Here is a 25,105-nt window from a genome sequence, read left to right as displayed (position 1 = left end):
CACTTTCTAGCTGCTTCATTGTTGTACCTGAAAGGCTAACTGTGGTGTTTTTCCAGAGTAAGCACATTTGAAATATAGATACATAGTCAATATTCATAACTTCATATAAAAAAGATACATTCATACAACTAGAAATCATATTCAGCAAATCATAACTTTTCCATAGACACATGAGAAGACACATCTTGTACAAAATGCAATATGTCATAATGATATCAATTATACAACTATGAAGAATATGAGGTGCAGTGTCACAGGCTTTGTCAAGGTTATTGGCCCAATGATTTACTAAGACCAAGTACATATGAAATCAAATTAATGGTTGTATTAATTACTTTGCTAGACACCGTGTTGCTTGGTAAATTTTCAACATCTAGTGTGGTGTCTTTGCTCTTCCAGTAACAGCAATAATAACAGGGAATTGGTGTTCCCAGCAATAATAACAGGGAATTGGGAGAGGGTTCCGAATTCACAGAGGAGTACTTCTCCTCTGGTATTGTACACAGTCTATGATTCGAATCATTTTCTTTTGCAGCTATGTAGCAAAACCCTGCTTGAGTGAGAGAATTTCCTGTTACCTAGATGAGCAAAAACTCTGGCATAGTCTATCTTATAATGTGCAATTTTGCTCCCATTGAAGTCAAAGGTGCAACTTCCAATACACCCCTCCATGTATGTGTGTGTGCGTGTGTGTGCGTGGATAGATCTAATGAAGAGTCACCAATAAGGACAGTGTTTCCAATGGACTCCAGCAGGGATTTGGTTCTTGGCCCAACACTATTCAATATTTTTCAATATGCAATGACCTGGAAGAAAATATAAAATAACTACCAACAAAGTTTGCAGATGACACAAATGTTGGTGGGGTGGTAAATAACTATGAGAACAGAACGCAGCTGTGGTGTGATCTGATTCAAACTAGGCACAATCAAAACATCTTTTTAATGCAACCAAATGTATAGACACAGATACCTATGTATATATACACATGAGAAATCAGTCTAGCTTATAAAAGCTTCATAGTGTGTAAATTATGCATGTCTGAAGCATAAATAGTTGATTGCTGTCATGCTGTTTTGTAAGTATAGCTTGAAGTAGAACTGTCCTTATGCATTACCAAATTAGTAGGCAGAGAGAATAAAGAATAGCAACTGCCTGCACAGCCACAGTTTTGGAATAAAGCTAGCACCAACTTTTTGGCCATAGTCTTCAGTAACATCCTGTACTCATTACTTGCAGGAGGAAGCATCACTATTCCTTCTTTCCAAACCTTTGTCTAGAAGTTCAATGGTTCTGATGGAGTGGTCTTTCTTTAGTCACTACAGTTTAAATCCTCAAAGGTATTGAGGAACCTAACTCTCACTGAAATTAAAGGAGTTAGGCAATTAAGTACCTTTTGAGGACCTGCCCATGTGGATCCCAGTGCAGGATCAGGATTCCTTTCTGCCTCAATTTACAGAATTTAAGATGATCTAGTGGTCTGAGCACTCGACTGAGCACCAGGAGCCCTTGAATTCTAATCCTCTCTGAAATTAACTTCTTCTGTGGTCTTTAGCAACTCAGACTCTGTTCCTTGGTTTTCCCCAAGATGGAAAAGTCAGACAATTGTTTCCCTTCTAATAGTGTAAGGTTTCATTTATTAATATCACTTAATTACTTTTAAATCCATGAATAGAAGCCAAAGCATTTGAATGAAGCCAAAGGTGTAACAAAATGACCAGCTAATGTGGAATGGTTGCTGGTAGGAAAAAAATAAAAATACCAATACAAACTTTCAAAGGAGTATCAAAAAGTTATTGTATGACTTTTATTACTATGATTTGCATTTCCGTAGCATCTATAAATACCAACAAAGACAGTGCCTAGCACAATTTGACCTTGGTATGTACACACAGTTGCCACCTCAAGATGCTTAAAAAATCTAAATAGACAAAAAGTGGAAAGCTAAACAGTAGCATAGAGGGTAGAAGTGACTCAGGGTCATACAGCAAGTCCGTGTTAGAGCTGGGAATATCACCCAGGCCTCCTGAGTGCTCGGCCATGGCTTTACCCAGTAGACCATGCTGCTTTTCTAATCATAGCTTTTTGCTTGTAATGAAATTAATCTGATTCTTAAGTTTCACAACAAAAGGGCTGACATGCTAAGCTAGTCCCAGGCAGGCTCCCTTACTCATCTGTAGTACATTGTTCCTGTGTGTTTTCACTGTTATCTGTCTCCATAATTGAAATAGCCCTCTGGAGAAGTTACTCCAGGTGCTGATAGCTTTATGATTAATTGCAGTGGCACCTTAGTCTTGGTGTACAGTGGCAGGGAAAGGCTTCTGTACATTTTCCCCCCTCCGCTGCCTGACTTATCCATTGTTTCTGTGGAAATTCGCCCATTATGTCATGCAACCAGCAAGGAAACTCTGGGTAACTGAGTTCCCAACTCACCTGTGGCAGAAAATTCATCAGCACAGTCTATAATGTACTGTTTTGTTTTTTTATAAATGCAGTAAATATCCACCACAGGCCTGCTGGGCATACTGAATCCTGAGATATGTAAGGAAAACACAGATCAGATGAGAGCCGAGACAAAGTGATGCAGACCAGCCTGCTGCACATGTGTGATGGGGCATCCACCCCACACTGGCAAGTAAGGGGTTAAGAGGTCTAGGTATGCTGCTGGAGGAAGCAACCAATAGGAGGAAGGGCTGTGAGAAGCAGCCAATCCAGGCCCAGCATGCCCATATAAGAAGTGCCCCTAAATCTGGCCCAGATTGGTACCTTGATGTTAAAAGGTGCTACATCCTTAACCTGGATAAAGGACTGTCACAATCTCAGATGCTGGAAATGTATAGCTCTAAGTCTCAGGCAACCAGGAAAAGAATAAGGTAATTACATAAAGTTCAGGCTATCAAGAGTTTAGGTAAACTACATTCAAAATAATAATCACCCATCAAATTAAAGTTTTCAGTTCATGAACTGAAACTCATTTCAATCTACATATGGTAAAGATATTCAAAGTGATTCCTGGTGACCTTAGTAGTAGTCTTGTGTTAAGTTTTCATGTTGGGTTTCACTTCTAATTCATTTTCTTTCATTCATAGCATAATTTTCCTTCACTGTTCTAGTGATTTACATAGAGGATACTATTAAAAAAAAAAAACTAACCCCCCGGGATACAATTTAACCTTGTAGTAAATTGTCTTGGTATAAAGATGACTCTAGACCTGAGGCTTGGGATCACCCAAGATGTGGTAAATTACAAAATTCTTCATTTACCTGCGCCAGTCTGTAGAAATCCAGGGCCACGCAAGTAGGAGTTAAAAGGGTGGGAGGTCCAAACAGCCAAAGTCCACCTGGTAATCAGGACCAGTTGCCTATCAACCAGAGAGGGAAAAGGGCTGGAATGGCTGGTGGGGAGAGTTCTGGTGCACAGCATAGTGTAAGATCGTCTATCAATGCTGGAACTTTATTTTAAATTGTTTCATATCCTGGGGCAGGGGGGGGAATTTTTTATTTTGGGACTGCTGTTATACCTTGAGAATGAAATACTTATGTTTTTTTGATAGGGTTTGTACCTGGGAAAGGCAGGTTTTTTGTATACGTTGGGGAGCGGCACTGGGCCCAATGGCAGCTAAGGTGTGTTTAAAACCTTGTTTGCAGCTTTCTACACTAAACTGTGAGGGCCTGTGTCATGTTGTTGTCTTTTTTTAAAAAAATAGTTAAAACGTATATTGAGCACCCATAAAAACCACTAACATCTCAAGTTTTTTAAATAGTTAAACATTTTATTTTATTTTCCCTTATTCTCCTTCCCTGTAGTTTTATAGACTTTTATAGGGGAAACTCCTTTGCTTAATGGTCTTTGGATGGCATTAAATAGCAACATGAAATGTTCTTATTGAGGGGTGAGGGTAGAATTGGCTTTTAATAGCATTGGGTTATTGTGTCGGGTTTTTTTTGTTTTTGTTTTTTTTAGGACTTAGAGGGGGAGAGAGAATGCATCTTCTGAGTTCCTCTCTTATACAGAACCTCTCTTACAACCTAGCTGCTGAGAAAATTACAGGGAAAGCATGGTATCTGATTAGCCACTCTTAAGGTTTGGCGAACTTCTAGTAGTTGGACTAAAAGCATTGTTTATAAATTTGTCTTTCTAGCCACAGGCACACAGCAGTGCTGCAAAAGATGGCTTTGTCTTGGCTAGCTAAGCCAGAAGGCAAGAGAAAGATAGTAAAGAAAAGAAACAAGATGGGGAAGGGGAAATGACAAATTAGGTAGGTGGTGATTGCAGAAACCTCAAGTTCATACTCAAGCTATAACTTAGTGTAGCTTGTGGTACCATCTGGTTCCCTATCCTTGCCCAGTCTGGTCAGAACACTCTTCAGGAGTAAGAGAACAAAGGGCCAAAGCTGTGACAGTAGATTTGTGAGTCCTGGGAGACGAAGGAGAGGCATCCATGATGGTGTGGTTTGCACCCTCTGCAAGCTGGGTCATTCAGCAACCTAGCTGTTACCAAGTAACTTCCAGAAGGATGTGGCAACATGGTCCCAATCAAAACACATCTGGTGACTTCAATTATAGCAACATACTTCTGTGCTGATGCTGAGCACCATTTTGGCTGGTTGCTAGAGCAATCTTTTAACCACCTAAATACCCCCTGTTGGTTCTTTAAGCTTAAAGACCTCCAGTTTTCACCAGTGTCTTCCATTTTTGTTTCTTTTCAAATGATGCTGTTTAACAGTCTGAGTTAGACTCCGTTATTTACCTGCTTCAGACAATTGTGGATACAGGCCTTCTGTGCAACTGAGTCTGCCTGGGGTGGTGGTTACCCTTGGATTCATAGTGCAGCTCTTGATGAATAAAATAAGTTGAGTAGTTACTTCTGATTACACTTGGCCTGAATTTGGCACCCTACATTCTAAAATAATTTCCCATTACAGAGCACAAGAGCTATGTCTATAAATTATTCCCACGGTTTGATGCTCAGGGTTCTGCACATTTCACAGTCATGCACATACAATATGCAAAGAGAGGACTGATCTTTTCAAGACATCACAGGGGCTCTTCATTAAGCAATGTGAGTGTGAAGGAGTTTGAGTAGAATTTCCATTAAAAACAAACTACTGATGTAAATATACCTGCTTGCATATGCTGAATGAACTCTGACTGAAACTGGGAAACTGTATAGCTAGCTGGTGACGGACACTCCCTCTCCCTATAGTGCACATTCAGTGTTGTTTATATCAATGAAGCAACGTAATACTTAGAGCTGGATGAAAAACAGAATTTCACCAAAAAATTGCCAAACTTTCAAAAGTCTCCCCTCGAGGGCCGGTGCAACCACTATGCAAACTAGGCGGGCGCCTAAAAGCCCACTCAGGTGAGGAGGTGGAGTGGAGGTGAGTTGGGGTGGGGAGGGAGGGCACACAGGGAGGGCCACCTGCAGTAACATTCACACAGGAGAACCGTTTCCCACCCCAGATCACCTCTATTCTGCCTCTTCTGAGCACACAGCCCCTGCTCTAAGTCTCCTCCAATCAGCGCCGCAAGCCTGGGAGGGGAGGAGAATTAGAGCAGCGCCGGCGTGCTCAGTGGCGGAGAGCTGGGGCAGGCTCCCCGGGCAGGGTTAGCTGCCGTGGAGGGGGGCTTGCAGGGGGGGGGAGGGAAGCTGCTGCTGCAGGGGGGGACTCCCCGGTGGGGGGGGGGGTTGGTGGGCAGGGTTAGCTGGGGGGGGCTCAAGGTAGAAGTTTTGCCTAGGGCTTGAAACTTCCTTGCACCGGCCCTGCTCCCCCCTCTAGTTATTACACCTATTAGAGTAGCACCTTGAGGCCTTGTGCAGGGTCAAAGGCCCATTCTTGGCCAAGAACTAGTATAAAGCTCATCACTTTCTCCCAGGGGCACTTCTTCCCTTCACTAACCCTCATAATTTTTAAGTCCTCTGCAGTTTGCCTGCAAGAAGAAAGAACAGCATGTCACATGCCAGTCATGTTGCTGAATGCACTATGGGAAAGTGCTTAGATACCATGGGGTAGTATATTAGCTGAAACAGAACAGAAAACAAACAGGAGTCCAGATTCCCAACAGAAAATACTGAGCCCAGATAAGCAACAAAGTAACTTTCATTTGACAAATGGATAAACATTAGGCTTCTCACAGATCTCCGGGGGCCTTCCCAGGACTGATCCAAGGAGCACTGCTGTTGCCAACTCTCATGATTTTGTCGTGAGTCTTATAATAATTGTTTTGCTTAAAGCCCCAGCTCCTGGAGTCAAGTGGATATGTGATGATTTCAGCCTTCATTCTTAAATGAAAAGTAATTTTCTAGCTCTGGTGGCTGGGGAGAACTTCAAAATGTGACCCCAGTCCACACTCATGACTCAAAAAGGAGAAGGCAAATAAAAAGAAACATGGAATCTATTATTTTTTACATAATCTCATGATTTTAAGGCCAATCATTATTTTTGGTAAGCCTGACTCATGATTTTTTTGAACATTTGGGGTTGGCAATATGGTGGGTCATATACGCCACCTAATATTAACTCCTGCACTGATGCTCTCCGTGCTACTGTAGCAAACAGTCCAGGCTCAAGGAAACAATAGTGCTGATCTTCTCAGAGAGCCCACCCGGTAACCTCTGGACTAATCTTAGCAAATCGCTTATTCCTTACTGAGAACTCTAGCAGCACCCAAGTAGAAGATGTGGTGAGTGCACACATACACAGTGCAAAGGTGAGGATGCCCATCTTCCCCGCCCCCCCCCCCAGTCCATCTGCTTCATGCCTCAGCTCTGCACGTGCCAGGCTGATTAGCATTTTTTATGTTGTTTTGTTTCCTGAAACTGGTGGCTGGGAAATTATTCCCTTAAACAGCAGACTGACTTCTGAGAGAGCTGAGTCCTGGCCGGAGGGGGGAGGCAGGTACTCACTAAATCCCGGAAAAAGAACAGGAGTACTTGTGGCACCTTAAAGACTAACAAATTTATTTTAGCATGAGCTTTCGTGAGCTGCAGCTCACTTCTTCGGTCCGTCTAGCAGGCACCTACTTCCAGGTTTTCAGTTAAAGAGCTGGATTACTGTATCTGGGCATTTGGCCGCTCTAGAGCGTTAACCCCTAGGCAGGCGGCAGAGTGCAGACTCGATGGCCAGGGAGGAGCACAAGTCCCTCTCCCTGCCCTCTTAGCAACTTCTCTCGCATATACACACGTTCTCCCTCCCTCTTGATGCACCTCCGTCACATCCCCACCCGCCCAGCTCAGGCCGCGCATTCCCAGCGCCCCGGCAGCAGCGCCCACCGCTGTCCCCGCACACGCTCAGCCCGCGGCACCACGCCGCGCCACGGGCTGGGACAGCTGAGTCCGATGGCGCGGGGGAGAGGGGACCAGAACCGGCCCCTGCGCCGGGGATTGGTTCCCTGGCCGCGCCCCGCCCCCGCGCGACCCAATGGGAGGAGGGGGGTCCAGAGGCGCTCTATATAACCGGCTCCAGAGGGCTGCGCGCAGGGAGGCAAACGGAGCCGGGTGGGACTGGCAGCGGGATGAGGGCGACGCGTGGCTGTGAGCGGAGGCAGAGCCTGCCCAGCCTGGGGCTGCTGCTGCTGCTGTGCAAGGCAAGGGCCGGGCCGGGCCGGGGCTGCGGGGAGGGGGCCGCAGGGTGCCCGCTGACCTGGTCTGTGTCTCTGCCCCGCAGGTGAGTGGCCAGCCGCCGCCGTGCCCCCCGCAGTGCGGCGGCCGCCCGTGCCCGCCCGAGCCGCCCAGCTGCGCCCCGGGAGTGCCCGCCGTGCTGGACGCCTGCGCCTGCTGCCTGGTGTGCGCCCGGCAGCGCGGGGAGAGCTGCTCCGAGCGGCAGCCCTGCGACCAGGGCAGCGGCCTCCACTGCGACCGCGGCGCCGGGGCCGGGCCGGGCATCTGCGTGGGTAAGTGCGGCTGCGGAGCCGGAGACCGGGTCTTGGGCCAGCGGCAACGGGGCCCGCCTGAGCGCGTCGCAGCCAGAGCTGCTGCTCCCGGTGCCGGTACCTCCTGGGGGCAGAGCCAGGCACGCTTCCCTGTTCCCCACACACAGATCGGGGGGCCCCTAGAGATGGGCGTGGCTGCCCCTAACCTGGAGTGTGTCACAGGGGGAGAATTTAGCCGTGGGGATGCTCGGGCACCAAGGAAATCTGCTGGCTTCCTCCTCAGCTAGCGAAATATCTCTCTCTTCTCCACCCCCGTGTATCTTTCTGTGATTTACATTCCTGTTTGCTAACCATATGAGCTACCATGGCACTGCCTACTTTAGATCACTGCTTGGACACCTCTTCCTGGCATCACCTAGGGATTTCACCACCACTGGGGTAGCAGGTGTGGCAGACAAAGTGAGCTCTTCCACAGTGTAAATGAGGAGAAATCTTTCACCTCAGAACGGCAGTGTCTGTGTTCTGCTGTAATAGAGAACATTGTTATTCTTTTAATGAAGTGGTGCAAATAGTGCCGCCTGTGTGTAGTCTTAGTTTTACATGTAACTCATGCACTTTTCCCTCTTTATACCAGTGCTTGAAGGAGACAGCTGTGTGTTTGATGGGGTTATTTATCAGAGTGGGGAGACATTCCAGCCCAGCTGTAAATACCAGTGTGCTTGCAGAGATGGACAGATTGGCTGTGTGCCCCGCTGTAACCTTGACCTGCTGCTCCCTGGTCCTGATTGCCCTTTCCCAAGGAAAACTGAAGTCCCAGGAGAGTGCTGTGAGAAGTGGACTTGTGACCCTAAAGAGGAAGTGACTTTGGGCAGTTTTGCGATGGCTGGTGAGCTATTCAGACTAGCTATTGCAGTCAAATTAACCCTGTAATGATTGTGTATTGGAAATGCCTACTTGGTTATCAAACCTAGAACTCTGCTTCTAGTTCTTCTATAAGAAATGCATATAGAACATACAGAAAATAGGAATAAAAGTAGAATTGCAAAAGGCACTTAAAACACCCCCAAAGGAAACCAATGCATAGCCATTTTTAACTGTAATTAGCCTCTTAAAACCAAGGCCTGATCCTGCAGACACTACCTACCAGGAACAGCAGTGCCCAGTCACTAGTCCCATAAGCACTACACCTGGTAGTGTGTGCAGAGATGGGGCCGGCCTGAGAAATGATTTTATTATGATAGTGCCTAAGGGCCAACCAAGAAGGGACCCTCACTGTGCGAAGAGCAGCAAATGGTCCCTGTCCTGACAAGCTTGCTATCTAAATAGACATGGCAGAAACAGGGTGGGGGAAAGAGTAGAACACAAGCATAGTGAACAATGGGATGGTGGCAAACGTCATGTGACTTCTGATTCTTTTGGGGTGAGCGGTTAGCTAGGAAGTGATATCCTGAAAGGAAGGGGGATGAGGAGTAGCTGTGGAGTGAAGCTAAGATGTAGAGATTGGGAGGAAAAGGGTTGGTGCAAAGAACCTATCAGTACAGGGCAGAGAGAGTCTGGTCAAAACCCTCAAAAGCTCTCCAAGGACCAAAGGTCTCTGCTTGGACTGTATCCACTCCTACTTGCAGGAGACTTTGGATGGCTTTCTCTCTGCAGTCTTCTCCCAAGGCCACATGGGGGCGAGGGACAGAGACAGGGAGGGGGAACCAACCACCTGAGTCCTACTGCTCCTAGATCTACACTCTTGCTGGTTTCTTTATGAGACTAAGTAACATCAGATACTACAGAAGCCACCTTACCTATACTATATGTTCTTCCTTAAACTTCTGTCCATTGCAAGTGGTAACAATGGTGGAAGATGTGGTATAGACATGGTAGTTAAAATGGCACCAGCTTCCAACAGCTGTATAAGTTGGAGCTCCCATAGCTACAGCTGTTAGCAGCAGGCAACATTAGGGGAAACTACTAGTGTAGATACAGTCAGTCAATGGGTCTGAAAGAACCGTCCCACTCCAAACGTTCTCATTCCTCTTGTTGTCACTTGGTCTGGCAGGAAAACTGGAGAAGTCTTCAGCTCAGGTCTCAGGGAACTTGAGCATTTTAGAAAAATCAAGTACCAGTTGGATTTTTTTTTTTAAGCAGCAGCCATGTAATTTCCCCTCCACCCTTTCTGAAATTATGAATGTTCTTCCTTTTTAAAACTGTAGTTAAACTTACCAGTTCTTTGTAAGGTAAACCTGCAAATCTAGAGGTAAAAGGTAGGCGTTGGGGCTACTACACACTGCTTTTCAGTAGGGCCTTGATCCAGTCACTTAACACTGCAGAACATCAGCTCACGTATTTGAAAAAGGAAACCATATTTACTGGTTCTTGCCTGGCAAGAATGTTGAGCTCTAGTTACAGTTTAGAACATGCTCTGAAATATCTGATGAAAGGTACCGCATGATGTAAGTACAAAATATTGCCACCTTCATCCTACAATTCCTCATAAGGTTTGCTTTTTGCTGATGACAGGTAGATGCATGGACATTGTCAATATTGGTCCTGGCCTTCCCCTCTCCCTGCCCCCTTTTGCAACTGGAGATATCCCTTAGAAAGTCTCCAGTTTTTTGGAGCCTTACTTTGCAAGAGGATAGTGGAATAGCTTCTAGCAATAGTTGTCACAATGATGTAGCCAGTAGGTTTCCACTGGGAATCAAGCCAAGCACTCTTGACTGGCTCAGGAAATGGGTGTTCCAACGTCATTTGGGCTCACTCTGGTTCTCTCCTATGGTAAAAGAATGTTAGCCTTCACCAAGTAACCATAAAGCTGGTAATATTTATTTTACAGCTTAACACATGCTGTACACGTTTTAGTACAGTGTCATAACAATGATCAGTCTTTGTAAGTACTTTGACTGACATCACTTTTTTTAATCATTGACAAGATTGCTTTATTCCCATAGATGATTTTATGGCTAACTTACTTCCACTGCAGTTTACTACAGTTCAATAAAACGTAAGGCTTGTCTTGAAATTATTTCATACCTAAATTTTTGACTAATCTGACAAAGAACAAAAGATAAACTTTTTGTAAAACACAGTCATTCATACATGACTTGCAAATCAGCAGTAAAATCCTCATCACAACTAGCAGTGATGGGGAAGTTGTCACACTGGGCATGGAGACTGAATGATTCTCCCCTCTGGATTAGGGTTGGGATGCGTGGGAAGGGATAGTGTACATAAATTTCTGCACTAAGGAGTACCCATTTTGTTGATCAACAGAGGACTTCAGTCTCCAGGGCTGTCAAGTGAGCACCTTTCAAACACCTAAATAACAAATCTCTAGTACTTAAAAGCACTCCAGTAATCCGCTTTAAATTTGCTAAGTCCTATTTCAAAGTCATAAATTTAGAGAATCTATTTTTGTCTCTGTTTGCTATTAACGAACTAGGTGGAGTTCAAATGGACTCTTACAGGAATCCAATATTTTTATTGTAATGGAGTATTTGGGTTTTTTTATTTATAGCATATAGAAAAGAATCAACTCTTGGAATTGATGCCTCTGACTCACGTTCCAACTGTATTGAGCAGACAACAGAATGGAGTTCATGTTCCAAAAGCTGTGGAATGGGCTTTTCCACCCGCATTACAAACAGGAATCCTCAGTGTGAGATGGTGAAGCAGACACGACTCTGCATGGTGCGACCTTGTGAGAGCGAACAGCTGATTGATAAGGTATGAACCCAAGCACTTGCTAGAGTGAGTTCTTTGTTGCTCTAATTCCTCCTCCTTTTCAAATACAAAATATAATGCTGGCATTTCAAGTGCATTAAACAGACTCACGAACAAGCAAACTTTGCTTGTTCCAACACATTACAGAAGTTTTATTTGTAGGGAGGTGCTGTCAGTTAACTATGTTCTGGCATCTGTATGTTTCATAGGATTTATTATAATTAATAATCGTTTTAGTTTCTAAACTTCCTGGTGCAACTTTACTGACTTCAGAGGTGTCAAAGGTTTAATTTGGGCAAGGGTTTTGGATTTTTCTTGGTACACTTAATTTTCAACAGTGGACCTGACCACAGAATAAGTAGAGGTGGCTTACCAGAGACTTGTGCAATACATGAATTAAGGGGCCTGGGTCAAATCTCACATGTGTGAGAATAGTAATTCTGGCCAGCTGGCGGGGGGGGCAGAAAAATGGGCACCCCTGCTCTGCCTGCCCAGCACTCCATGGGGACAAGCCCCATGCCCTGACCCCACTCCCTGGCAGGAGTGCCAGGCAAGCAGAGCAGGGAAAGCTCCCATGCCCCGACCCTGCTCCACAGCAGGAGCGAGTGAGGGGGATTACAGGCAGAAAGGGTGGGGATGGGGCCCCATTTGCTCTGGCCCAGGCCCTCACAAAACCCTAGTCTGCCTCTGCTAGTAATGTCTATTGAAGTAACTGGAGTCTGACTGCTGTAGTGCCAGTGAAAAGATGAGAAACCGGCTCAAGGTTTCCAAACCCCACAGTAAACTTGCACGTTTCTAACTTTCTTTTGTTTTTCAGTCAGTTAGTATGCTAAACTGCCTGTATGACACATTTAATGCCACTTCATGTTTTTCTTAGAAAGGGAAAAAGTGTGTCCGAACAAAGAAGTCATTGAAAGCTGTTCACTTTGAGTACAAGAACTGCACTAGTATTCAGACCTATAAACCCCGCTATTGTGGGCTCTGCACTGATGGACGATGCTGCACACCACACAACACCAAGACAATCAAGGTTGAGTTCCAGTGTCCCCAGAGCAAAGTCCTCAAAAAGCCAATGATGCTGATCACTACCTGTGTCTGTCATAACAACTGTCCCCAGGACAATGTTTTCTTCCAACTGTTAGAGCCAATGTTCAGTGGAGTAAAAATATGAAATGCTTAAACCAGGTTACTTTTTTAAAAACTTAGACTGTTTGAACAGTTTATATGAAACTTAACCCATGATCAGATGAATGTAATATATCCAGTCTCTTTCTAAACTCATATAATTTCTTCCTGTAGTCAGATAACTCACATTTTTCCTCCCCTAAAGTATAGGGTATTTCACTAACTTGGAGACAGTTCAATTTCCTGGAATATAGTTTCATCTTTAATGTAAAGATGAGTAAGCAAATGACCAATTTCTCTCCTCCTTGGGAAATTATGCCATTGACCTCAGTGGCAACAGGATCTGTGCCCTTTATCATGCATTTATTTAAAAAATCCTCTTCCTGCTACTTTATGTAAAAACTTCCATGTTCTTGTCCTCTCAATTTGCATAATGTACTAGCTCTGTTTCTACAGAACAGTTCATTACAATAAGAACAAATTGAGTACTGTAAAACCCTATTGAAAAGAACATTGTATTTTTGAGGCCATGTGCGGGTAAAAAGTGGCGCATCTGACTTGTTTTTTTTACTGAGAATCAAGTGCCACATGTGGCCCCAAGAATGCTAGAGAAGAGGCATAAGACACAAGGCAGATGAGAGCAACTTCACTAATCTCCAGATACTTAATGGCTTCACAAGGAGCCCAGTCCAAATCCTATTGAAGTTGACCATCTAATACTACCTAGTTCTTACAGCACTCTTCAAAGGAAGGTCAGTATTCTTATCCCTAGTTTACAGATAGGGAAACTGAGGCACAGGGCAGTGAAGTGACTTGCCCAAGGTCATCTGGTGCTCAGGCCAGAAATATGACTATGTCTGAATCACTGTCCAGTTCTCTAGCCATTAGACAACCCTGCCTCCCAAGTGTTATTACAATGTTAGTCTGCAACAGTAAAAGGTTTGTAAATTACTTTAAAGTATTGTTACTCTTTCTATAAAATGGAACACAATACATGTGTATATAGAAACTGTATATATTGTAATGTTTCTGTAAATGTCTAAGCATTGAGTAAATAAAACTGAGCTGAAACTTTAAGAAAAAGTTATTTTTGTTACTACCAAACTTCCAAAAAGGAAAAGGCGAAAAGATGCAGTTAAAATCAGATCCTATTCTTGTGAGGTGCTTGGTACACCTCTAAATCCTAAATCTCTACTGACTAACAGTGAGGTGATACAAGTTCCTAGAAGAGATGGAGAATTTGTAAGGGGATAGGTTTAGAATGTACACACCTGATACTCACCTTTTGAGCAGTTAACTGACATTGGGAAAGGCTTGTGCAGCAAAGAAGTGATGGGATTAGATATACTGTCATAAGGGTTTTGGTGGCTTTTCTTAATCTGTGACTACTGTCTAACAAGTTAATTTCCAGCATTTACTGTGGCACACAGTTGTAAGATACTACAATTTTCTCCTATAATTAGGAAATAACTCTTCCACTGTGGAAGTGTTGCCTTGTAATAGCAACCACTCTATAAATAGACTGCAATGGTAATTACCTATTAAAGAACCATGCTGTGGTAACACCTATGAAACCAAAACATCGACCAGGACCCCACAGTGTGGGGTACTGTACAAACACTGTCCCCCAAGGAACTTACAATAGGGAGACTGCATTAATATGGATTTGCATTATTTTGTATACATTGTGTTGAATTTGGTCTTAGGTCATGCAAACTTTACAATGTGGAGGATATAAACTCCATATCAAAGCACTGTACCATGTTCAGCCATTCAATTGGCTAAACAGCACCATCATTATGGGTCTACTTCCATGAGTAAAGCTAACCAGGTGTGTAGATGCCTTACTCTTATAAAGATCTATCATAAATTTGAAACTTTCTCATCCAGGTCACCTTGAAAAGGCCCCAGTCTTCATTTTTCTGAAGCCAGGGGGAATTTGGTTGCTTACTCATGGCCTGCATGACTGAATGTACTAGTGACAACCTACTGATGAAAACATTAATGATCACAAAGAAGCTTATTGAAACCTTTCACTATAGCTCTTAAAATTTTACAAGATATAATTTCATTCATTGCTAAAGCAGGAAATGCTCTCATGTAAATATAATAAAGTGCTATGTGTAGAATCAGCTCAATAAATCTGCATTTTGTGGCTTCAGTCTTAATGACTGAGAATGTAGCTCCCTAAAATAGGAAGCTTGGGCCAAATTCTAGTTTATGTTCTAGCCACTCTACACTGCTCATGTGGCATAAAGATTCTGTAACACACACAATCCCACATCTGAATTCCCACAGCAGAGTTTGTGTAGGAAATGCTATGATTCCTCCCTCTAAGCCCCCAGTACAGAGGTGTGCCAAGATGGGGAGAGGTCAAAGCAGTTTGTGCTCCAGCTACTCAGTTGTGTGTGTTTAGGCCTGTTTATTAAGACCCTAGTACACTTTTAGCACTATGTAAGTTAACAAATTTCTTAAAACTTCCTGCAAATTATTACTTTCATCTCTTAATTTGCAGCAGACAAGCCAAGTATTAGGTAGCAAAGTGGTGCAGTTGCCCAGGTGTGTTTTAACACTTTAGAATTAAAGTTAACTCATGTAAAATTGATTTTAAATATTAAGAAGGAAGGTACTGTACACTTGGGGTCAGGCTTGGGTTAGGAGGGATTACAAGTGTTTGGTTACAAGGTTCATAAGATATATAATAGTATATAACCAGCATAGACCCAGATTGGGGTGCAGAAGTTTTTAAAATGTCAGTGGATAAGTCATCTTGGGTACACCACCCATAGAATGTATTTAGAGTCCAAGTCAGTATTGCCCCCACTGCTCCCCTTGGAAGGTGTTCCAGAACTTCACTCCTCTGATGGTTAGAAACATTCATCTAATTTTAAGGCTAAACTTATCGATGGACTTTAGCCTGCCTGAATGCCTGAGTGAGAGGATCAGAGGGGTAGCCGTGTTAGTCTGGTTCTGTAAAAGCAGCAAAGAATCCTGTGGCACCTTATAGACTAACAGACGTTTTGCAGCATGAGCTTTTGTGAGTGAATGCCCACTTCGTCGGATGAGTGAGAGGAGGAGTTCGCCTTGGTCTGTGGGGTTGATCAAGGCTTAGAACACTGGTTAGGCAGGAAGACAGTCTAGAGCAACAGAGGCATGCCTGTGATGAGGTGGCTACCAGCTGAGCCCAGACAGACTGAAATTTAGGTTTTGTATATATTTCTGTTGGACTTTGCTAAGAACTCTGTGGCCCCAAAAGGAGCAGGATGCAGCAAAATAGTCTGGCTGGAAGGCCAAGGACACTCCTACAGCCCGAGTAGGCCAAAAGAAGGTGAGGGAAACTGAGGCAAAATGTGCTGCAACACCACATCCAGTCAGGAGGGAGCATGTTGAGGGCAGCAACTTTGCTACAACATTTTTTGATATGTGCACCAATCTCTGTACAAGCTGCTGCTCTGAAGGACTAAGTCATTGCCTCTGTGCCTATGAAGCTCTCCGCAAGTTACTAAAGTGAGAATCCTCTCGGTGGGAAAACAAAGATATTTTTTCCCCTTCTGCTAGGAGCAAACATTGTGAGTGAAATTTTGGGGTTGACTTCAATGGGATCAGGATTTCATCCTGTGTGCTTTTTCAGATGTTGCATTACATGACAACTGCAGGGATAATAGAACCATTTCCACTCTTCCTTCCCAGTCTAGGCTTTGTAGTAAAGCAAGCTTTACTATCTGGGTATTATTATTTATATAGTGCTGCAGCTGTGCATGGCAATGTACATCCCGTAACAAATCTAAAGCTAATGGAGCAGACTTGTACCCTTCTTCTCTGCTAGGAAGATCCAGAATATAGTTAGTCCTACTTTTAGTTAATTTTTCTCTAAACGGTCATGAAGAATTGTTATGCATTGAAGCCTCATGCATTAGCTCAAGTCTCACTGAGCCATTTCCCTGGTCTACACTGGGAGTGTGTGGGGCGAATCGATCTAAGTTATGCAACTTCAGCTACATGAATAACGTAACTGAAGTTGACATACTTAGATCGACTTACTGTGGTGTCCACCACAGTGAGTCGACTGCTGCCACTCTCCCATCAACTCCGCCTGTGCCTCTCGCAGCGCTGGAGTACAGGAGTCGACGGGAGAGGGCTTGGGAGTTGATTTATCATGTCTAGACTAGATGCGATAAATCGATCCCGCTGGATCGATCGCTGCCTGCTGATCCGGTGGGTAGTGTAGACATACCTATTATGGTTATTCCTACCATTTATATTCAAATATCTAGTGTAGTCATCAATGTCTAAGTTACAATATTTGCTTTGAGATTTAACACAGGGCTGAAAATTAGTGCAAAATTTTGCTCTGAGAGCCACATTATTAATCTCTTAGCTCCAATATTCTGTACTCCAGTAATGTCAACAGCTGGTCTATGGATGTAGAATATCTGAACTGATATCAGTCAAGACACCTGCCACACAGATATGAGATCAACATTTTCCTCACAATGTATAATATAAACCTCATATTGGCTTAAAATGGGACCTCTCACATTGGCCCATAATATTCAAGGTTTCAGATAAGGTGCTCCTAAAGTTAAGCAATCAACACTTGAACCCCTGTCTTTAAAGGTGCCCCAAGAATACTGGGTCAACAATCTTTAAGTCCTCTTCCCTGCTGTCAGTGGAGGGCCTGGTATATTTAAAAAAAAATCCACTCACCTGCCAATTGATAGTATCTAGATCTCTCCTTCTGGGGAAAGGACACATCAGACACTTTCTCAGTTCACAATGGATGCATGGACTCCTCACTCCACCACTGCAATACTGAAAGGCGCATTTTAAAAATAATTTCATGAAACTTGAAACAAAACTGAACTGGGCAGAAAATGTGATGCTTATTAATTTGGTAGTGCATAAGGTCAGTTCTACTTCAAGCTATACTTACAAAACAGCATGACAACAACCTGATTTCTCATGAGTATATGAATATATACATAGTTATCTGTGTCTATACATTTGGTTGCATTAAAAGATATGTTTTGATTGTGCTTAGTTTGCCAAGCGAATCAGATCACACCGCATCTGTGATCTGTTCTCATCGTTATTTACCACCCCGCCAACCTTTGTGTCATCTGCAAACTTTGTTGGTAATTATTTTATACTTTCTTCTAGGTCATTGCATATTGAAAAACATTGAATAGTATTGTGCCAAGAACCAATCCCTGCAGGAGTTCATTGGAAACTCCCTCACTCATTGGTGACTCTGCATTAGATCTGTCTGCACACACACACGCACGCGTACACAAACACAAATGAGGATCTATTGGAAGTTTCACCTTTGACTTCAACAGGAGCAAGATTGGGCACTAGAAGGTTGAATAACAATTTGGCTTCATATGAACTTTGTCTTAATAAATCATTGGGCCAATAACCTCGACAAGGCCAATGTATTTTTCCTTGTTGAATTCAACTAAAGCAGTGTCTAAGGCAGGGGTTCTCTTTTTTTGCTGCCCCCCTTCCCCTTTGAAAATATTTCGGGCTGTGATTCCAGGGGTGGTTCTAGGAATTTCGCCGCCCCAAGCACGGCGGCACACTGCGGGGGGCACTCTGGCGGTTGCCGGTCCCGCGGCTCCGGTGGACCTCCTGCAGACGTGCCTGCGGAGGGTCCGCTGGTCCCGCGGCTCCGGTGGAGCATCCGCAGGCATGCCTGCGGGAGGTCCACTGGAGCCACCTGCCACCCTCCCGGCGACAGGCAGAGCGCCCCCCGTGGCATGCCGCCCCAAGCACGCACTTGGCACGCTGGGGTCTGGAGCTGGCACTGCCCCCCCACCCCCAAGAAAAAGTGATTGCAAATTACTGTACATACTTTAAGGGGCATTAAATGAAGCATGTAATCATTATCCTTGCAGTCAAAGGCTCTGAAGCCTCTCAAAAAGTGTAAAGCAACAGCCTTCAGGAATAAATAGGTGGACATTTAAGAAACATGTTTTCTGGGGAAAAAATAGACAACAGGATACAGTTTGGGGAGCTGGAAGCCTTTTTCAGTGATTGTGGCAAGAATCATAACATTGACCAATTTGTGGTAATAATCACAATGTTGTCCATGGATTGTGGCTTTATACACAACTATATACAAACAAGTATCTGGAAATGTAAAGTTAGGAGTGCTGATGTTTTGATAGGGGTACCATAGTCTGGGTTTTCCTGAACATGACCTCTTTTTTAGTCCTCTGATCTCCATCTGGGCGGATATTTGAAATATGAAAAGATTTCCTCAGAATCTGTGACCACTTCCATGGAAGATGTGGGAAACAGTCCACCAAGAATTACTGGTTGTGTTGTACCTCAGTATTGTAGGGGAATCCCCTAGTGCAGTGTTTCTCAAACTGGGGGTCCCAACCCAAAATGGGATGACAAGGCTAGTGCAGGAGGGTCACAAGTAGGGTCACCATTCATCTGGGTTTTCCTGGGCCAACTTCTTTAGTCCTCCAATCTCCATCTTGGATTATTTTGGAAATATGAAAAAATGTCCATGATTTTTCCTTGCCTTCAGAACTGGGTGGCTATAGAGTAGCAGCTGCTCTCTGCTGCCCAGTTCAAAAGGCAGTGCCACCACCAGCTGTGATGCAGAAGTAAGGGTGGTAATACCATACCATGCCACCCTTCCCTCTGCGCTGCTGCTGGAGGTGGCGCTGCCATCTATGGGGGCACCCAGCTAGCAGCCACTTGCTCTGCAGCCACCCAGCTCTGAAGCACCCTGACTTTCACAATAAGCCAAAAAATCAAGCTAATCCCATTTCAAAATAAGGCCAAAATGAGCCAATCCCTAAGAACCCCAACACTCTGTCACTAGATTCCGCCCGGCGTGCAGTCTGGGACTGTGGTGGGCCCACTGTGCACCCCTGATTCTCTCCCCGCCTTGCCCCTGCTTGCTGGGAGCCGATCAAAAAATAAAGAAGCAACAAGCTACAAGCCAAAAACTAGCCAACAAGCAACTCACAAGCCAACTAAGCCAAAAACAAGCCCAGTTTCTGTGTGGTTTTTTTTTTTTTTGCAAGTTTGGCATGTCTGCTCAGAAGGCAGCACCACCGCCAACAGTGGTGCAGAAGGAAAGCAATACCACACCATGCCACCCTACCTTCTGCCCTGCTGCTGGTGGCGTCATTGGCATCCAAGCTGGACACCTGACCAGTGACTGCTGCTCTCACGCTGCCCAGCTTTGAAGACAAGGGAAAGTCATAGACATTTCTTCATATTTCCAAAATCTACCCAGAGGGAGATCAGAGGACCAAAAAAGAGGTCACGTCCAGGAATACCTGGACGTATGGTGACCCTGCTTGCGACCCCCCCTACACTACCTTGTGACACCATTTTGGGTTGGGATCCTCAATTTAAGAAGACTGCAGTAGGGGATGATTCCCCAATAACCCTGAGGTCCAACATGGCCAATAGTTTCTGGCACACTGTTTTCCACAACTTCTGCCAAAGGGGGTCATAGATTCTCAAGGACCTTTTTCCCCAGGTTGGTATCCACCTGATGGTAGGCTGGGTGGGTTTGTTCTAAGAACACCAAGGGGAAGTCTTCGATTAGCCGTTGTATTGCTGTTTCTGTTCAGGTCAGAATAATGGTTTAAGGGCACTTTTTGGCTGAGTCCAAGTTCTGGTGGAAAAGGACCTCTTGGTCCTTCCAAGCCTTCAGTAGGTCCACATGGTACACCTGTGTCTCTTTTCTCTTCCCTGGATGGCAGATTTCATAATCAATTGCCCTTGCCCTTTTTACAACCTTGAATGATCCTTGCCAATTGGCCAGCAGTTTTGACTTCAAGGTTGGCAGCAACAACAAACCCTAGGATCAGGCTTAAATTTTCACATCCTGGCCCCATTATTCTAGGCCCATTCCTGGTTCTACTGAGATTTCAGCAGGTTCTCCCTCAAGAAAGCCTGAGGCGTCCTTATCCTCAAACAGAACACATATTGTACCATGTTGGTTGTTCCTGGGTCTGGCTCCTCCCATGCCTGGTGGAGGAGAGCTAGGATCCTGTAGGGCTGCCTCCCATATAGTAGCTCAAAAGGGGATAATAGGAGGCATGGGATCAACCAGGCTCAGTGTTGGGGATCTGAGGCCTTGGTCCTCTGGCCGGTTCACCAATTAGGTTCTGGATTAATAGAGTCTAACAAAATGTATACAATCCAACATCCCCACAAAAGAAAGGGTCTTCAACCCACCTCTGGTTGCCTGTAAGTCGCACATGGTTTATAATGTCTCTAACCTCTCCTGCTCTCCAAGGGAGGGAAAAGGGGCCCATATCCCATCCATGAAATGGGTGGTCATTACTGGAGCCTGGGCCCTCCCTCTCCACTGGGCATATGGTCAAATGCGTCACCCATGATCCTCCAGAAGTTAGATCAAAGGGTTCTGTAGTCTTAGGGACAGGCTAGCCCCTCCTCTCAGGCCTGGGGTAGCTGCTACTAGCAGAATCTCTCCTGCAGCCCAGACGCCTGCCGCACCCTTATTCAGGATCTTCTGAGGTAAGTCTCTTATTCTCTGTTGTCTCTCCCCTTTCTGAGCTGTCTGGCTCTGTGAGGTGGGGCGTCCTGCCCTAGCCAAATGGGGTGGGTGGTGTGGCTCCAGCTCACTCAGCTCAGCGGGGCTGTCAGTCCACTCCTGGTGTCCAGTAATCTGGACATCTTCTAGGTTCTCAGGTCCATCAGGATATCGGTAAGGGGAACCCAGGCCTGCCCCTCCATCGGGCTACAGCTCAGGATCCTCAAACTAGACAAGGAGTCAGGGTTTGCTGAGTCTGACAGTGCCCTGAGCTCCTTCCTCAGGCCTCTTTAGGTTCTTCGGTCTGTTGGCATGGTTCACCCCTTTCTGGGCGGCTCTCTAGCACTCTGCTGACAGGAGTTCCTTTGTCCTGCCTCCTCAGTCCTCTTTAGCTGCCCTCCAGCTCCTACATGTAGGGGTAGCCGGGGGCTCTCTGCACACTGCCCCCACCCCAAGCCCTGCCATCCGCAGCTTCCATTGACCGGGAATCATGGCCAATGGGAGCTGCAGGTGCGGTGCCTCTGGATGGGGCAGTGCGTAGAGATGCATGGCCGGCGCCATGCCTCCATGTAGAAGCCAGAGTGGGGACATGCTGCACAAAGCCTGCACCCCTGAGCCCTCTCCCTGTGCCCCAATCCCCTGCCTCAGCCCTGGTCCCCCTCACACCCTCCAAACCCCTCAGTCCCAGCCTGAAGTACCCTCCTGCACCCCAAGTGCCTCATCCCCAGCCCCACCCAAGAGCCTGCACCCCCAGCCGAAGCCCTCACACACACCCCGCACCTCAACTCCCTGCCTCAGCCCAGAGTCCCCTCCCACCCTCTGAACCCCTCAGTCCCAGCCTGGAGCACCCTCTTGCACCCGAAACCCCTCATCTCCAGCCCCATCCCAGAGCTCACACCCCCAGCCAGAGCCTTCGCGCACATACCCCCCACATCCCTGCCCCAGTCCGGAGCCCCCTCCCACATCCTGAACTCCTCATTTTTGGCCCCACCCCAGAGCCCACACCCCCAGCCGGAACCCTCACCCCTTCCTGCACCTGAACCCCCAATTTCATGAGCATTCATGGCCTGCCATACAATTTTTACACTCAGATGTGGCCGTCAGGGCAAAAAGTTTGCCCACCCCTGGTGTATGGTGTGGCGCCACTGTGTTATGTTCCGCCCCAAGTCCTCCCAGTTTGTTGGGTTGCTGCCTCCCTTTTTAAGGTGTACTTTCAGCATGTCTTTGAAGTGCTTCTGCTGCCCTCCATGAGCCCTTCTTCCCTGACTTAACAGAGAGAAGAGCACTGGCTTCGGGAGGCGAATGTCAGGCATACGTACACAGTGGCCAGCCCAGCAGCTCTGTTCGCCCCCTCACGCCACACCCTCGCTCCTCCCCCCCCACACCCCAGAGCCTACTGCACACCACGAAACAGCTGATTGTGGGAGGCGGGAGGCACAGGGAGAGAGGAGGAAGCGCTGATCAGAGGGGCTCAACGGTGGGTGGGAGGCACTGGGAGGAAGCGGGGGAGCTGATGGGGGGTTGCTCAGCACCCAGCACTTTTTCCTCATGGGTGCTCCAGCCCTGGAGCACCCACTGAGTCAGTGCCTATGGGCTCGGAGGATAGATTGGAAAATGCATCTTCCAGTCTCTCCTTTCTAGTCCTCCCCAGAGCTTAGGTAAAATTGTCCCCTGCCTCTCCTTGTGCTCACCTCCAATATGTATTGGAGCCTGTCTGTGTCTGCGGACTCTGCCAGAGGGTTTCCCAGCATGGCATCCAGGAGTTCTGCCAAGAGCTTGTGCAGAGCCTGCCAAGGAAGGGAGAGCCATGGGTCAGAGTTAGGGAAGCTGGGGAAATTTCTCCTCCCTGTCAATAGCCTCCTGCCTGGCCAATCAGCATTGAGACTCTGAGAGGTGGGAGTCTGAGGGGTCTCACCAGTTGTCCCAAAGGATGGCCCAGGTCGCCACCGGAGGGGATCACTCTCAGAGCACTATTCCAGACCCACCTTTTTGTGAGGGTGTCCTGCAATGAGACAACCCCTCCCCTTCTCCCCCCAACACAGGTAAGGGAGGTGGAGGGAGGGAAGCAAGTAAAAGGATGAAAAAAGAAGCAGAGAAGAAGAGAAAGGAGGGAGGAAAAGCGAAACCTAAAATGACAAACCTCAATGTCCTCAGTGATTCTATGGGAGAAAGTCCTAGGTAGGAAATGTGGATGCTCATTTTCTAGCAAAATCAGTAGTAGGAAAGGAGAAAACTCCGAAGAGGTTCATCCTCATGCTCACGTACGTGAATATTAATTCTCTCTCAGCCTCAGGGAGAGACTTTGAGGAGGAGACTTACTGCAGCAAAGCCACAGGGGTCTCTGAGTTTACCCCCTGCCCTGCACCTCTGTCCTGCCTGGCTGATGTCAGGGTCTCTCTTTTAGGTCAACACTTCCTCCCCCTCCCCACACACACACAAACACACCTTTGCCCAATAGGCTGAGGTTCTAATACAGGCCTTTGTGATGTCACTGCCATGCCCACTTCTCCACTGCATGGCTGATGTCCTGAGCCTGGCCTGCCCTTTTGGATACACTGACTGATCAGAATGAAGTGCTCTCAAATGAGCTACCAACTAACAGTTTGTTCATAGCCATTATTCAGCTGGTATGTTAGAAGAACTAGAACGTTAGAGAAAATCAGGAACCGCACAGAGACAACTATTGGAGAGAAGCAGCAAGATTAATCAAATACATGATTGGCTATGACTTATTTGCTTGATCTTAAAAGAGAACCAAGAGACCTGTGTCCTCCCTGTCAATAGCCTGCTGCTCGGCCAAACAGCATTGAGCCTCTTAGAGGTGAGAGTCTGAGAGGGTCTCACCAGATGTCCCAAAGGATGGCCCAGGTCACCACCGGAGGGGATCACTCTCTGAGCACTATTCCAGCCCCACCTCTTTGTGAGGGCCTCCCACAATGAGAGTAGTCCCTCCCCCTCCCCCCAACACAAACCTGCTTTGTGAAGGGAAAGAAGCAGGGAAAAGGAACAAAAGAAGCAAGAGAAAGGAGGGAGGGAAAGAGGAAAAAGGAAAGCAAAAAGGACAAACCCCAATGTCCCCAGTGATTCCAGGGCAGTGGTTCTCAGCTGGGGGCACATGTACCCCTGGGCGTATGCAAAGGTCTTCAAGGGGTGCATCAACTCATCTAGATAGTTGCCTAGTTTTACAACAGGCTACATAAAAAGGCCTAGCGAAGTCAGTACAAACTAAAATTTTATATGGCCAATGACTTGTTTATACTGCTCTATGTACTATACACTGAAATGTAAGTACAATATTTATATACCAGTTGACTTATTTTATAATTATATGGTAAAAATTAGAAAGTAAGCAATTTTTCTGTAATAGTGTGGTCTGACACTTTTGTATTTTTATGTCTGATTTTGTAAGCAAGTCGTTTTAAAGTGAGGTAACACTTGGGGTACGCAAGACAAATCAAACTCCTGAAAGGGGTACAATAGTCTGGAAAGGTTGATAGCCACTGCTCTACTAGCATTGTACTTCATTATATGGATTTAAACAGACTGGCCACATTATATAGCAAACTACAGAAAAGAGAGACATCTAGTGGTAATAAATGAATTTATATGGAAATTACAATTTACTTAGGCCTTGTCTACACTACAAGACTATTTCGAATCTACTTAAGTCGAATTTGTGGATTCGACCTTATGAAGTCGAATTTGTGGATCCACAGTAAATACACTAATTCGAATTTCTGAGTCCAAAGTAACGGGGCTGGCGTCGACTTTGGAAGCGGTGCACTGTGGGAAGCTATCCCACAGTTCCCGCAGTCCCTGCTGCCCATTGGAATGCTGGGTAGAGCCCCCAATGCCTGC

At 45.8% G+C, this 25,105-nt stretch overlaps 1 protein-coding gene and 1 long non-coding RNA gene across 2 annotated transcripts; one reads left to right on the top strand and one right to left on the bottom strand.

The window, feature by feature from the left end:
- Nucleotides 1-7,451: 7,451 nt before the first annotated feature.
- On the top strand, nt 7,452-13,785 carry CCN3 (cellular communication network factor 3). The gene is made up of 5 exons (XM_045007558.1): nt 7,452-7,590; nt 7,671-7,896; nt 8,510-8,761; nt 11,384-11,592; nt 12,467-13,785. The coding sequence occupies exons 1-5, from the start codon at nt 7,519-7,521 to the stop codon at nt 12,758-12,760; spliced, it is 1,053 nt and encodes a 350-aa protein (XP_044863493.1). The 5' UTR covers nt 7,452-7,518; the 3' UTR covers nt 12,761-13,785.
- On the bottom strand, nt 10,222-23,656 carry LOC123364983. Its single transcript, XR_006577387.1, has 3 exons — nt 23,388-23,656; nt 17,422-17,526; nt 10,222-10,639 (listed from the first exon to the last, which is right to left on the bottom strand). It is a non-coding gene; the product is annotated as an uncharacterized LOC123364983 (long non-coding RNA).
- Nucleotides 23,657-25,105: the final 1,449 nt, after the last annotated feature.

This window comes from Mauremys mutica, chromosome 2 (assembly GCF_020497125.1).
Source record: "Mauremys mutica isolate MM-2020 ecotype Southern chromosome 2, ASM2049712v1, whole genome shotgun sequence".
In the NCBI taxonomy this organism is placed as follows: Eukaryota; Metazoa; Chordata; order Testudines; family Geoemydidae; genus Mauremys; species Mauremys mutica.
Note: the sequence above shows the minus strand (reverse complement) of the source record. Positions and strands in the feature narration are given on the sequence as shown.

Bases quoted from the DNA above. Each gene is read 5' to 3' on its own strand.
- CCN3 (XM_045007558.1), top strand. From the start codon at position 7,519: ATGAGGGCGACGCGTGGCTGTGAGCGGAGGCAGAGCCTGCCCAGCCTG. The intron at 7,897-8,509 runs GTAAGTGCGGCT...TCTTTATACCAG, and splicing joins CGGGCCGGGCATCTGCGTGG to TGCTTGAAGGAGACAGCTGT. The intron at 11,593-12,466 runs GTATGAACCCAA...TGTTTTTCTTAG, and splicing joins GCGAACAGCTGATTGATAAG to AAAGGGAAAAAGTGTGTCCG.